This window comes from Pogona vitticeps, chromosome 7, assembly GCF_051106095.1.
Source record: "Pogona vitticeps strain Pit_001003342236 chromosome 7, PviZW2.1, whole genome shotgun sequence".
Taxonomy (NCBI): domain Eukaryota; kingdom Metazoa; phylum Chordata; class Lepidosauria; order Squamata; family Agamidae; genus Pogona; species Pogona vitticeps.
This window is the reverse complement of record NC_135789.1, coordinates 3,259,703-3,273,248: the sequence shown is the minus strand read 5'-3', so window position 1 is coordinate 3,273,248 and position 13,546 is coordinate 3,259,703. Positions and strand designations below refer to the sequence as shown.

Below are 13,546 nucleotides of genomic sequence, written 5' to 3'. Positions count from 1 at the left end.
CCTTTATCCGCTTTTCCTGGGCGGGGAGGGGGCGGGCGGCATAACTAACTGTCGCCTAAGGGCCGCTCCTTTCATTTCGCAACAAAGAAAAAAATAACATTAACATTACCTCAAAATGACATTCGAACGAAAAGGAAGGTAAATACTGAAAAACAATTTTTTTAAAAAGAAAACATTTTATTGGGACAAGGACGGTCAGACATCTTTTTGATCGACAGAGCTGCACAGGCAAATGTAGAAAATTCAACGGACCAACTTTGGTTTTGGGATGGATGATGGATGGATGATTTTCTCCTTGGTCCCCTACCCGGAGCCCTGGGCTCCCTCCCGCCTCCCTTCAGCCTTCCAAACAAACCTCCTGAGGTAAATAAGAGGATGAGACACAAGCCCAAACAACCGCCAAATCTACTTTTTACCTGCGAAGGGAGATTTTTGACCAGGGAGAAAAAAATCTCACACTCAAAATAAATGTGTTAAGTCTTCAAACTGCCACAATATTTTGGCAAAAAAACACACCTTCATTTCCCCCCCTTTATTGTTGCCCATACGGCTCCATCTTGGCTCCAGCCTATTCTTTGACCCCATTTTGATATTCTAATTCACTGGGACCCTTTTTTCTTTCTTTCTTTCCTCACCCACACACCTCCTACTTTTCACATAGAAATATGAGGCCTGTTATTCTTGCCTTGGAGAGAGAAGGTCCCATCCTGACCCGATGAGAAGCTGCCTCAGAGTCTGAGGTGAGAGGCCCCCCAAATGGCTTCCTTTCTGGAATGGGAGAAAATGGGGACCTTTTAGGTCCTTCTCCCTGAGGCCTTCCCTTCCTTTTCATGGAGCCCTTTTGGCCTGTGGGGGAGGGGGATGAGTGTGTCGTTAATTAGCTCAGAAACTGATTGGAGCACCCCCTTAGGAGCAGGAGCACCCTATTCCCTCAGATATCAGGCCAAAAACTGAAGGGGGAGGGTCAGGGAGGCTGTCATGATGTCATGGGGGAAAGGCCTTGTGATGTCATAGGGTGGGTCCTTGTGATGTCACAGATAAGGGCAGGGAAAAAGGGATGAGGTGGAACTAGGGGGATCTGAATACATAATCCCCAAATGCAGGTAAAGCCTAGGTAAACAGGTAATTTTGGTCACACAGAACCAGAATTAAAAAAAAAAAAAACAACCACACCACTTCAAATGCTTTTTTTGCAGCAAACTGTGCAGGAGTTGCTGCCCTTCCCACAGTGGGTTGCATCTTATTCACACCTTACCAACAATACAAGTCAGGGGCTGCCACTGCAACCCCTTCGTACCTTCCTCCTAAGGGGGTTGCCTTGCTTTTTGCCTAAAGGTAGGGCCGGCCCTAGCCTAGGTTGAGTGGAGCTGAATGAGAGGAGTTCACAGATAGAGATCCAGAGGGAAACGGAGGCCGTAAAGATCTGGTGACGTTGTCCGAGGGTTTTGTAGGTGAAGAGTACCTGTAAGTTTTTTTGCACACCAGGTACAAAAAAATAAGTGTTAAAAATAAGAGCTCACGGCTACCTATGATGTCATAAACAGACCCACACCATACATAGAGAATTTTCACACGGATCTTCAACAGAGGATGGAACGAGAAGAATGACCGTGGGTAATGGGAGTTGTAGTCCAACCAGGTTCTCTGCACCACCATATAGGGTGGAGGTGGAGGGGCAAAAGGGTGAGATGTAAAGAGGGTTGGCAGTGGGCCGCAAAGAAGGGAATTTGAACTTGTGACTCCCCGCTGTTTCTGGATCACTAACCTCATCCCCTCTGTCCTGAATGCCAGCTCCAAATGTGTCAAATCAAAATTCAGATGGGCCGGGGCATGTGGAAATTGCTGAGCATATTTTAAGCATCACTGGACACACCTGGAAATCTGATAGGCGTAAGATTTCCACCTCTTCCGCTCTGACGGTTGCCTCTAGAATCAATCAGATTTTTCTCTTTTTTTAATTTCTTTCTCCCTGTCCTTTCCTCATCTTCTGCTTTCTCCTTTGCTGAGGGACTAAGGCCCAAAGCTTAGCCCAGAGGGAAGAAAAAATACTCTACTGTATTTCTTTGTCTGCCTGTCCCCCTTCTGCAAAAAATGCGAAGGGCCACCTGAGAAGGAGGGCCTTGACTGTTTCATCCCCCAAGGATTTTCTGGGGCCCACGGTTGGTGGGAAGCATTCATCATCCATGCTTCCAGGAGGCTGCATCAAGAGGTTCGACTCCGGCCAGCTCTCCCCGGAGCGGACAGCCAGCAGTGGAAAGGTAGAAACCGTCATCCGCCCTCGGTGCCATTGACCTCCGCATCGCTTCTTGGCTCTGCTTGCAAAGTTATTTTGCTCTTCCATTAGGAGGCCTCCCTCGTGGGTCAATAAGATATCATTAGAGTTACTCTCATCTGTCAACAGGCAGTGGAAAGCAGAAAAGCGCAAAGCCACCTAGCCGTAATCTCTGGGGGAGGGGGCCAAAGTGGGCTGGATTTAGAGTAAATTATTATTTACTCTTTCCGCAACCCTAGGAAAAAAACGAGATGATTTCCCGACTACCATCTGACTTCAGACCCCATACAACCATGAAGGTGATCGGCTGGGTTCTCCCTTGGTTCCTTCTGCAGCTCGGTTCCTCTCATATCCTGGAGTGGACCTACAAAGGTAAGGAGGAAAAACCAAGGGAAATGGGGATGGCTGCCTTTTTTTCCCCCTTTAAAATCTCTTTGAACGTCTCTTGCTCACAACCTGGAGGTCTGACAACCCAGTTTAGGATCGGGCAATTCAGGTTGAATCCCTGCCCTGTTCATTCATGGAACAAACCCAATTTATTTCAGTAGGGATTTCTTCTACAGGAGCAACAGGGCTGAGTGGTAGTAGGAAAAGAACTAATTTTTGCATGCAAACTTTAAAAAACGGACCGATTTATTGTGGCACAAGCTGTTGTGGAATATTGCCCATTCCACAGGGAGGAATGACCTTGGAAGTTAAAGGTGTCACCTTGCCCTTTGTTATTTTTGCAATAAACACCCGCCACCCTTTTTTGGAAACGGTTGCAGGGGAACCGACTGATCAGGAGTCAGTTCTTGTGGTCACCTCCATCGGTTAGTCTTGGAGGTACGGCTCGTGGCCATTCTTCCTCCTAGGAAATAACATTAAAATGACGACAGCCTTAAAAGTGCCATGCTATCCGTGAAATCTCTGCACCAGAATCTAGCTGATACATGCACTGGAATGAGGAAGCACAGAGCTGGTCCAGGGTAAAGCCAAGAATGGGATGTTATTATCCTTGTTTGAAACAAGATGGGAAGGGCAGAAAAGACCTCAAGGAAAAGTGCCTTGCTCAGGGTCTGAGGGCAAATGTGCCCCCAGGACAGGTCTCACTGTTCAGTCTCCAGATGACACCCCCCCCCAGAGACCCCTCTCCCTGCTCAGGGTCTCTGAAACTGCCAAAGAACTAGAGGAAGTCGGGAAATGTGTTGGTATTGAACTGGGCAGGGAGGGGACGGAGGCTGAGAGATCTGAGCGACAGACCTGGCATCTCTGCCTGCCTATAAGAGGCTAAATAGATCAAGTTGGGGGGGGGGGGCATTTTAAAAGCTGCGGCAAATTTTTAATGGCTTGTACATTAAGGAGGTGAGGAGCAAATAATGCAAGTAAGCCAACAGCAGCCTGGGAGCCCTCAAGCGTGATTTTTTTCCCCTTCAACGCCTAGAAGCCTCTAGGAATGCAGGAAATCTCCTCGAAACTTAAATTCTTGGATTTTTTCCTTACTTTTTGTTCATTCAGGAGGCTTTTTTTTGTGCCCTCACCCACCCACCGCATTTCGTTTCCATAAGCTTTGGGAGACTCTAGGCCACTTTTTTAGATGCTGCCGTGAGTGCCAGAACACAAAGGAAGTGACCGGATCCCTCATCCAGTTACAGCTGTCCTGTAACTTAGTTACTCTATAGGAGGGGGGGAAAGAAGGCCTGGATGTTTGTAACCAGTTCCTTCCAAGTTCTGGGCAAAGCTGGTGGCAGGAAATGAACCCGCCGTTGCTTTCATGTTGTCTTCTGCTTCTCTTCCTCATTTCTGGCATCCTCCAAGGGGAACTGGACGAGAGGCAGTGGGGGAAGCACTTTATGGACTGCCTGGGGAAGCGCCAGTCGCCCATCGACATTCGGAAGAAGAACGTTCGGTACAACCCAGAACTGGGGGTCCTGGAGTTCCGCGGCTACGAGGGGCCCCTGCAAGGAAATTTCACCATGACCAACAACGGGCACTCAGGTGAACATGTGCGGTGGTCCAGAGGCCATCCTCTGGTCTGCATGGAGAGTTGCGTTTCAGCCCTGACTTTCCTCCACTGACCACCAAATGGTCATTGGCCAGACAGCTTTACCTTGAAAGGCCAGGCATTGGAACTGGAAATCTTCAGGATATCCAGCAAATCTGCCTGCCTTGCTGTTCCCTTCTCCTCTCCGCCTGGGGGAAGTTGTCTTCCCTTCTTCATTTATGTTAAACATATTTTTTAACCCAGATTTTCTCCTTAAAAAGGACACAAGGCCGCTTAGATCCTTGAAAGGCGATATGGAAAGCTGAAAACAATGAGCATGCAACAGGGGTCCACATCACTAAAAGACAATATTTAAAGCTAAGCACAGTGTGCATGAAGCGGCTGGCTTGCAACATTAAAAGACAATATTAAAGTTAAAACAGTAAGTCTGCAGATCTTAAAAAGGAAACAAACTAGCACCCCTCTGAGAGATGATAAGGGGAGAACCTGTTTCCACACATCCAAATAAGAGATCTTGGGGCTATCAAAGGGCCATCTCCTGATACTTGAAGAAACCTATCAGGGCTGTTAATCACTCATTCAGCCAGAGAAAAGGACCTGAACACTAGGTGAGAAAAGACACAAAGCACATACATACACACAGTGGAGATGAGATCTGGGCATCTCCCCACTATCTTTCAAAAATACAATATTTGAAACTTTTTGAGGTGGAGTGGGGAGATGCCAAGCAGGGCCGCCCAAGTGATTTTGCTGCTTGAGACTCTCCACCCACACTGGATCTCTTTCTGTGTCCTGTAATACAAAAACACAACCACAGAGGCTATATATATATACACACACACACACGTTGGGCTGCCGAGACACTGTCTGTGGTGGTGGGGAGGGAACCCTAATTGTGTTGTTCTGAAACATAATTGTTGTGACAGTCTGTTTGTTTATTATCCACCGCTGAGTATGCTCAGCCTCTCATTAAGAATCTTCAGCACAGCGGTATTATCTTATCGGCCATGCTGGTGGCAAATTAGTTGTTTTTTTCTTAATGGGCTGGTGTCTTGTTGCTCAGTCTTTCTTTCTTCCCTCTCCCCAACCAGAAAACAACAACAACGATTGTTCTTGTACATGCATTTCCATTTGTGCAGCTGGCCCAAGCCCACACAGGCTGGCTCTACTCACAAGGAGCCCACCGTGGAGGATCAAACTCCCAACTTCCGGAGCCGGCTAAACCCCTGAGCCATTTAGCCAGTTATTACATCAGATATTTAAAAATCCCAAGATGCTGCAAAATTGTAAAATCCACCCAGGTGAACAACGCCCATGGGCAAGCGTTTTTTTCAAAAGAGAGGCAGACTTTTTCGAGTTGCTGATCTCATAGGTTTAAACTCCGTCAGCCACCTGGAGATCTAGCAGATCTCCCTTCTTTTCACTTCTTTTGTGACCTCCCTCGCAGGAAGGTGTGTGACTTCATCTTGCTTCTTTTGCGATTCAAGGCTCTTTGCTTTCCTCTGGCATTTTACACAGGGCACCTGGGGAATCCTCGCGGGAAAGGGTAAACATGCAGCAACCTCAATTATGAAACAATGGCTGACGGCATAATTACACATTTAAACAAAAAAATAATGACAGAACGAGCTGTGGATGTTCTCTGTTTGTTTCGGCTTGGTTTGGTTTTCATGGTTCTTTATTATAATTATTTCAGAAGTACAACTTTCAGAGCAAATAGATTCTTCCTCCCGCAGCCAATCTGCTGAACAGAGAGCTTTTTAAGCCAAATGGACCCTGCTTTTCTATATCTGAAACCAGAAAAGGAATAGGATTTTTATGGGTTCGGTGCGAAAGAGCAGCATGTTCTTTTCCCGACTTGGCAGAGTGTTTTATAACCGGGATGATGCTTGAGAGTTGTTCTAAGGCTTCTGAAATAATAGCAACACTTTAATATTTTATTACAGGCCTGCAAACTCTGCCGTCTTTCAAGCCAAAGCGTGGAATGTTCTGCCCTCCTGGTTTGCTTTTAAATAGCTCCTCATCTCAGATTCATCAGGAAGCTATTTTTTAAGCTGTTCCCCCCCCCCCCGCTCCTTTACCTGAAATGCTTGGTCTGAAATGCTGGAATGTCATGGAGTTTTCACAGACTTTTTAAAAAACGGTAGTAGAGAAAACCTCTTGGACATGAGAGGCTGAACTTAAGAAGTGGTGGAATCATTATAAAAGGGATTCCAGGAAAGGAATCTTAAACATTTGACTGTGATGCCCCCGATATAGAAGCACCATAGTCTCTGGGCTGCTTTGTAGTTTTATGAAAGCAGTCATTCTGGGATTCCACATCTCCATCGCATCAGGTGCAACTTGGGTGTGTCCAGATACCGTAATTTCATTTCTGTTTCTGGGCTAACCCCGAGGCTTTGCGATTTCTGACTCATGCCCCATCCCGTTCTTCTTCTGCCTCCCAGTTCAGATCGACCTCCCTCCCACCATGACCGTCGTCAAAGGCCTCCCGGGGGTCTTCACCGCCGTCCAGCTCCACCTCCACTGGGGAGGCATGGATCTGGAGACCAGCGGTTCCGAACACACCATGGACGGGATGCGGTATATTGCAGAGGTAGGCGACAGCCCTGCGGCCACTAGGGAAAAGACCCCAGAAAGGGGGGGGGGAACATTGGTGGTCCTTCTCATTCCAAAACCACACCCCAATCTTTCTTCTTGCAAATATTGGGTGTTTAAACAAAACAAAAAAATCACAAAATGCCCTTATGCTACACATTGTCCTGGGAAGGAGGGAAGGCTGAGTCAACCTTGAGCCGGCTACCTGACTCCGTTGGGATCAAACTCGGGTTGTGAGCAGATTCTTGATGGCAGTACTGCAGTTTAACCACTGTGCCATGAGGCTCAGAGGCACAAGATAACATTCCACTCTCCCCAGAGGAAGTAATTTAGGAGGAGTGTGTATGAGGATGTTGGGGAGGGGGGCTCTGGTACTGAGCTGTGGGGGGGGTCCCTCCTCACCTTTCACCCCCTCGTCTCCTCTCCCCGGCAGCTCCACATCGTCCATTACAATTCGGGGGCTTACGGAAGTTTCGAAGAAGCGAAAACTAAACCCAATGGCTTGGCTGTCCTGGCTTTCCTCTACGAGGTAGGGAAAAGCTGTTTTATCAGAGCTGGTGGGATGTCATGAGCAGTGTGCTAAAGACCTGGGTTCAAATCCTTGCATTTTGAAGGATCAGAAATTAAAAAAAAAACAAACGTTTGAAGCTAACGCTAGAGGGCACCCCACTGACGAGTTACAGCTGGTTTCCGCTTGTCACTGCATTCTTACTTCTGAAAAGCGACTTTCCAGGTTCTGATTTCTGCCAAATAAAAGGGAGGGGGGGACCCTAAATACCAAATGGTGGATGAAAAATTGTGGTGTCCCACGGTGGGGAGTTGTGGTCCGAAAACATCTGAGGGCCCAAGGTTAGGAACCACGGGTCTATATAGGGTCCCTTCCAGCCTTGCAGATTATTGTTAACTCTCCCTCCATTAGGCACCCATTAGGCAACAGAGCTGATGAGAGAGATAAAGCCTTCACAAATGATAATGCCCACCTATTTCTCATTGCCAAGCATCCTCCTCTCAGTTTCTCACTAACTTCTAGCCTTCTTCTGTCTTGTAGGAGGGCCATTTTGAAAACACTTACTACAGCGGTCTCATTGCCAACTTGGCTAAAATCAGATTCGCAGGTAGGTTTGCAGGATCTCTCTCCTTACTTTGCATGGTGCATTATTCCTCGGTTAGGCAAAATAATATAGATTTTAAGTGGCATCGTTTTTCATTGGGTGGACTCTTTCACCCCTCCCGTACCGGATGCTCTGCAGCAAATGACAGCCAAGTTATTCTGGCACCCAGGAGTATCTTGCTCTGTTGCGGACAATTAAATAAAAAGCTTTAATAATAAATAGTAACAATTAGCTCCCCTTTTTATTATTATGCAGAAATCATATAAAGGGGAAAAAACATGAAAGCTGAACATGACACTTAAACGTGATAACCAACATGTGCTGTTTCCTTCCTTCCTTCCTTCCTTCCTTCCTTCCTTCCTTCCTTCCTTCCTTCCTTCCTTCCTTCCTTCCTTCCTTCCTTCCTTCCTTCCTTCCTTCCTTCCTTCCTTCCTTTCCTCTCTCTTTTCCTTCCCCCCTTCCTAGGGCAATCAACCACCCTCACCACCCTTGATGTCCTGTCCATGCTGCCAGAAAACCTGGCCCATTTCTACCGGTACCAGGGTTCCCTGACGACCCCTCCATGCACGGAGAATGTGATCTGGACCTTGTTCGACTCCCCCATCAAGTTGTCTCACACGCAGGTAGATATTCAGAAGGCGCTCCCCTGCCTTTCTCTACTTCTCACCCTCTCCCCCCCCCCCAGCATTTTCGGAAACAACTTGGTAAACACATCCATTCTGAGAGCTGGTCGAGAGCTCATGATGAAGTGTTCCAAGACAGAAAAATTGCAGGGAAAATAGGAGAGAATTACAGTTTTCAGATGGGTTATGATCTTTGGTCGGCTCTCCATGAAATGTGAGTGAAAAAAGCCATAGGGATCACAAAGAATTATATGGGGTAGAAGCAGTTTGAGATTGACTTGTCATTTAGATACTGCTTTGCCCCCCAGGGGTCCAAGAAGACACACGTGACCTTTCTCTTCCTTTTTTCCGTGTTTCTCGTGACAACTCTGTGAGGTCAATCAGGCCAAGATAAGAGTGACCCAGTGAACTTCATAATGAAGGACCATATTTTAAATGAATGAACGAACAAACGAACGAACGAACGAACGAACGAACGAACGAACGAATGAATGCCCATGCAGGCTGGGACAGTTCACCACTTATAGTTCCAAAACATGTAATGTTTCCGATCCCTGGCTCTAGCCACTTCGTGGCCACCAAGAACAGGTCTTTTTTTAAAGCCAAAGGCACCTAACTGCCTACTCAAGACCAAGCCACCCCAAATATTTTGTATTGTAACTGGGATAGCTTAGGACACAATAGTACTCGAAAAATGTACCCCGACCACTTGTCTCCTATCTGTTGTGAGAACGGAGGCAAAGCACCACCCGTAGGGAACAGGGAAATGTCAGGAGCGAGGGAGGTGTCATCGTTGTCCTTGGTCCTTGCTCCTTAAGAAAAGAGTCGTGGTGTTGCATCCCCATGTGCTCTGATTACCCTGTATCATTACCTCTCCATGTGTTGGAGCCTAGTTCTCTTAGATCTATTTCTATCCCCTAAAAAAAAAAGTAGCACTGTGATGTATTTTGTAGATTAACCTGCTGGAGAATGCCTTACTAGATTGGGAGAACCACACGCTGAGGAATGACTACCGCCAGACCCAGCCCCTCAATGACCGAGTGGTGGAATCCTCTTTCACTGCCAAGCCAGCCCCTGGTAGGTACCCTCCGTGGCCCAAGAAACCAAATCCATGACATGTCCTGCGTTGGCAGAGGAGCCGCCGCCAGAGTAAGTGGGAAAACTGGAAGGCGTTCGGAAAAAAAAATGAAGCATGATCTGTAGTCATGGAAAGAAAGGTTGGCTTTATGGGAAAAATAATCCCACGAGGTTCATGAGATCTGTTCATCCAAGAAGCATTCAAAGCAGCAGACAGCTGAGGCACCAGAGGAAGGACTGAAGCCCTAAGGCACCAGAGGAAGGACTGTAGACCCAGGACTACAGATTTGCTGAACTCCAGTCAGAAGGGTAGCAGAGACATGGCTCACTGGGCTCAGACCCCAGGACTTTCAGGGGGGTAGCGGGGCTATCGCAGCACCTCCCGCCACCCTCAGGGTATCCCTCTTCTTTTGGAGCCAAGTTGCAGTCCCCTCCCCCCCAGGAACAATATAACGTTGCAAACCATCCTTGTTGTAATACAAAAGTATTGAGAGCTGCATGATCTGGGATAGGCCATGAAGAGCCATTAGCTCTACCAAAGACCAGCTTCTAGTAGAATGAAACACGGCCAGAACATTTTTCTTACATTGATGTCTTAGGGTAGGTGGATGGCACACTAGAAAGATAGTTCTAGAAACCACAATATCATGTTGGTTGATTTTATATACAGTATTCAGAACGCAGACTGCTGTTTTGGCAACCCATTGCATCAGACTAGCGGCGGTCCTTCCACTTATAGTCGCACGTGGCAGCTGCAGGACACCCACTGAATCCACGGAGGGTTGGCCTCATCCGTAGCATGAATTCATATGGGCCTACTCCAGTTGCCACGTACGATGCTGGATCCAGCCTGGCCACAGCTCTGTTAGCATGAAAGAGATGAAGGATGAAATGGTATTCATACGGCAGGATAGGTGGAAACGACAGCTTTAATTCCACGTCTAAAGGTTTGTACCAAAGCAGTGCCTCAATTGAACCGATAGACTTTGGTGTGGAATCGGCACGAGTTTCTTTCAGGCCTTATTTGTCTAACCTTTTGTCCTTGCTACCTTCTCCGCAGCTGGCATTTAGATTGCTGGCTCCTTGGGGCAGGGTCTTGTTAGCTTAGGTCACTGCGCAAAAGCGCCAACGTGAGCCGAAGAACCGGTCAAGGGACCTGTCCTCCTAGCGACTGTGCTCTTTGCCTTCCTCTAGAGGTGTGCCACCCAGAAACCTTCACTTCCAAACTGGACGAAATACAGACCCATCTCCAGGAAATGCGGGCGTACCTTCTGGATGCTATGGGCAAGCCTGGTAAGAATCTGGGGCAACCTGCTGCTTTCGTTTCCATGAAAAACCCTGCCCCGAAGGGAGAGAGGCCAACCACATCAACGGCAAAGCGACCGCGGGACCCAGACACTAGGAGGCGAAGGCGGAGGGAGGCAGGGTAGCCAAAGCACTGGGAACAGTCGCCCTAGGAGAACAGAGGGAGTCACGATCGCCGAAAGCTGTTACACGCAAGTTGGAAAGAAGGGCAGCGTTGGCCACATCCTGCCTGTCTTCTCCTTTGTGATGAAGAGAAGAATAGGGTGGAATCCTGCTCTTCTCTCCAGTCAGTGGTTGGAGGTAAAAGCAAGGTTTCCGGCGCACTCCGCTTCCCTTCTGAACTGGGAAGACTGGGGGCATACGGGGAATCTCCCCAACTCCACAGACTCAGAGGAAGGAAGGACCTCCAGCAATGTCCATGTGGGTCAGATTGAGACGGTCTCCCCTAGATTAAATATTTGAAGGAGGAGCTTCCTAGTAAGGTCTGGATTTTTCCCCCCAAACCCAGCACCCACTTCCCATTGAAAGATGGAACATAAAACCTAGTTTAACTTTTCAATATCCATGTGTATGTTGTAGATTATCCTATCTCAACCGGATCCCTTCACCAGGGTGTTTTGATTGTTGTTGTTTTCTCCCAGGCCACAAACCGGACAGTTTCCAAGCTCTTTTTTTCTCCCACCAATACTTGGAGGGTCATGTCGAGATCCACCCCCGGAAGCCCATGGCCCTCACAAACCTCACCCTTTGTTTCTGGAGCCAGAATCTGAACCAAGGGAAGCAAACCGTCTTCTCCTACTCCACCTTGGAAAGGGACGACGAGCTGGTGGTCACCGTGGGGGCGGACGTGGGGGTGCGGATCGGCGGGCATCTGGTACAATTTGAGCTCCACCACTGGACCGAAGGCTGGGTCCCTTACTGCCTCACCTGGGCCTCCCACTCCGGCACAGTCCACTTGTGGATCCACGGAGCCGTGGGGACGGCGAAGAACATCCAGAAAGGTTACGCGATCCAGAGCGGAGGGGTGGCCATCCTTGGGAAGAATAAGAATGCCTTGTTCAATGTCTTCAGCGATGCCTTTTCTGGCTGGATGAGCCACGTCAACCTGTGGAGTCACGTCCTTCACAAGGAGGTGCTACAGGAACTCACCCTCTGCCGGCACCGGGGCCACAAGGGGGACGTCATCGCTTGGGGCGAAACGCCCATGGCCTTGTTTGGTGGGGTGATCCTAGACACCGACCCCAGCTGCAGGTGATGCGGTTTCTGGAAGCGAGGCCGTCTTGGGAATCCAAGAGGGGCACCGCTCTGTGCTCAACGTGCGGCATTAATTTTCCTCCCAGCTGTAAGATGTGCAGGCTGCTTCTCTGCTGATGCTCGACGCTGCTATGAATCGCTTCCTGGCTGCCCCTCAGCCCCGTGAGGGTTTGCACGGCCATCCAGTTGCAGGGGGAATTCAGGACAAGGTGAGGAGGGAGGAGGAGGAGGAATTGCAAACATCCTACGTCCGTTGGTGGCTGTTAGCTCGTAGCAGCAGCACAAAAATACAGGCGAGGGTAGAAAAGGAATCGTCGCCGCCGCTCTGCACGGTTCCCAGAACCTGCATAGACGGATCGATCGCAGGGATATCTCACCGAAGGGTGGGATGTCCCTGCAGAATTTAGGAAACAGTCAAGGTTCATGCAAAACTGGTGATTTATTTTTTTTTACTGCCTTCCTGAAAAGAAAAAGGGAGGTCCCCAGGATCATCCTGTGGACAGGGGAATGGAAGAGATCGAAGAACATCATTAGAATACTGTAGTTGGTCTTTTCTTTCTGCTAGGGGGTGTGTTGGGATGATGAAAATAGCAGCAGACCCCTGGTGGTTTATTTCCCAGGCTTCACCTCTGCCTGCCTCACAGGTCCTTTGCATGGCTAGAGAATCAAGGCCAGTCTTAGTGGCCATAGGGCCCGGCATTTCTAGTTTTCCCGTATAACTTTCAGAAGGGTAGATTTCTACAAATCTTCATGGTTATTATATCTGTCTTGAACCCACGCCCTTCAGGATCCCAGCGTGTGCGGATGCATGCTTGTGAAATGTGACTTGTCTGTGCACACCTGTGAAACCTTCTTTTACACGGAGGGCGCAACCCTCCTGATCATGCCTTCAAGGCCCTTTCTTGGGCCTCGATCAGCCTGCACGATGCTAATAAAACCCGTCTGCATTTAAGCCAAGATTTGCACATGATTTAGACCTCTGTTGGCGAAAGCACCTGAGTATGTTGCCAATTTGGATCAGTTTATTACAACAGGATTGGGCAGGATTTGAAACCGGAGTCTTTGAGGAAAGCCCAGTGGGTTTGAACTCTTAGCCCATCACTGGGAAAGTAGAACGCGGGTGTGCGGCCTTCAGAGCACTAAGAATCACTGGTGGTTTTTTGTTTTGTTTTGTTTTGCTTGTGTTTTCTTTGATCTGTGGCTCACAACCTCAGCCCCATCGTATCATTGTCGTCATAAAGTCTGCACCAGTTAAACCTGGCTTGTCGTTACTGAGTTTTAAACGTGTGCTTAGCAGAGATTGGAGTTCTCTAGGTAGCAT

At 48.3% G+C, this 13,546-nt stretch overlaps 1 protein-coding gene across 1 annotated transcript; it reads left to right on the top strand.

Annotated features, from left to right (window-relative positions):
- Positions 1 to 2,391: 2,391 nt before the first annotated feature.
- On the top strand, positions 2,392 to 13,177 carry CA6 (carbonic anhydrase 6). The gene is made up of 9 exons (XM_020782351.3): positions 2,392 to 2,644; positions 4,070 to 4,249; positions 6,704 to 6,852; positions 7,288 to 7,383; positions 7,903 to 7,969; positions 8,432 to 8,589; positions 9,543 to 9,666; positions 10,861 to 10,959; positions 11,613 to 13,177. Exons 1-9 carry the CDS (start codon positions 2,524 to 2,526, stop codon positions 12,224 to 12,226), a joined length of 1,608 nt encoding a protein of 535 aa, XP_020638010.3. The 5' UTR covers positions 2,392 to 2,523; the 3' UTR covers positions 12,227 to 13,177.
- The last annotated feature ends 369 nt before the right edge of the window (positions 13,178 to 13,546 follow it).

Bases quoted from the DNA above. Each gene is read 5' to 3' on its own strand.
- CA6 (XM_020782351.3), top strand. From the start codon at position 2,524: ATGATTTCCCGACTACCATCTGACTTCAGACCCCATACAACCATGAAG. The intron at 7,384-7,902 runs GTAGGGAAAAGC...TCTGTCTTGTAG, and splicing joins TCCTGGCTTTCCTCTACGAG to GAGGGCCATTTTGAAAACAC. The intron at 10,960-11,612 runs GTAAGAATCTGG...GTTTTCTCCCAG, and splicing joins GGATGCTATGGGCAAGCCTG to GCCACAAACCGGACAGTTTC.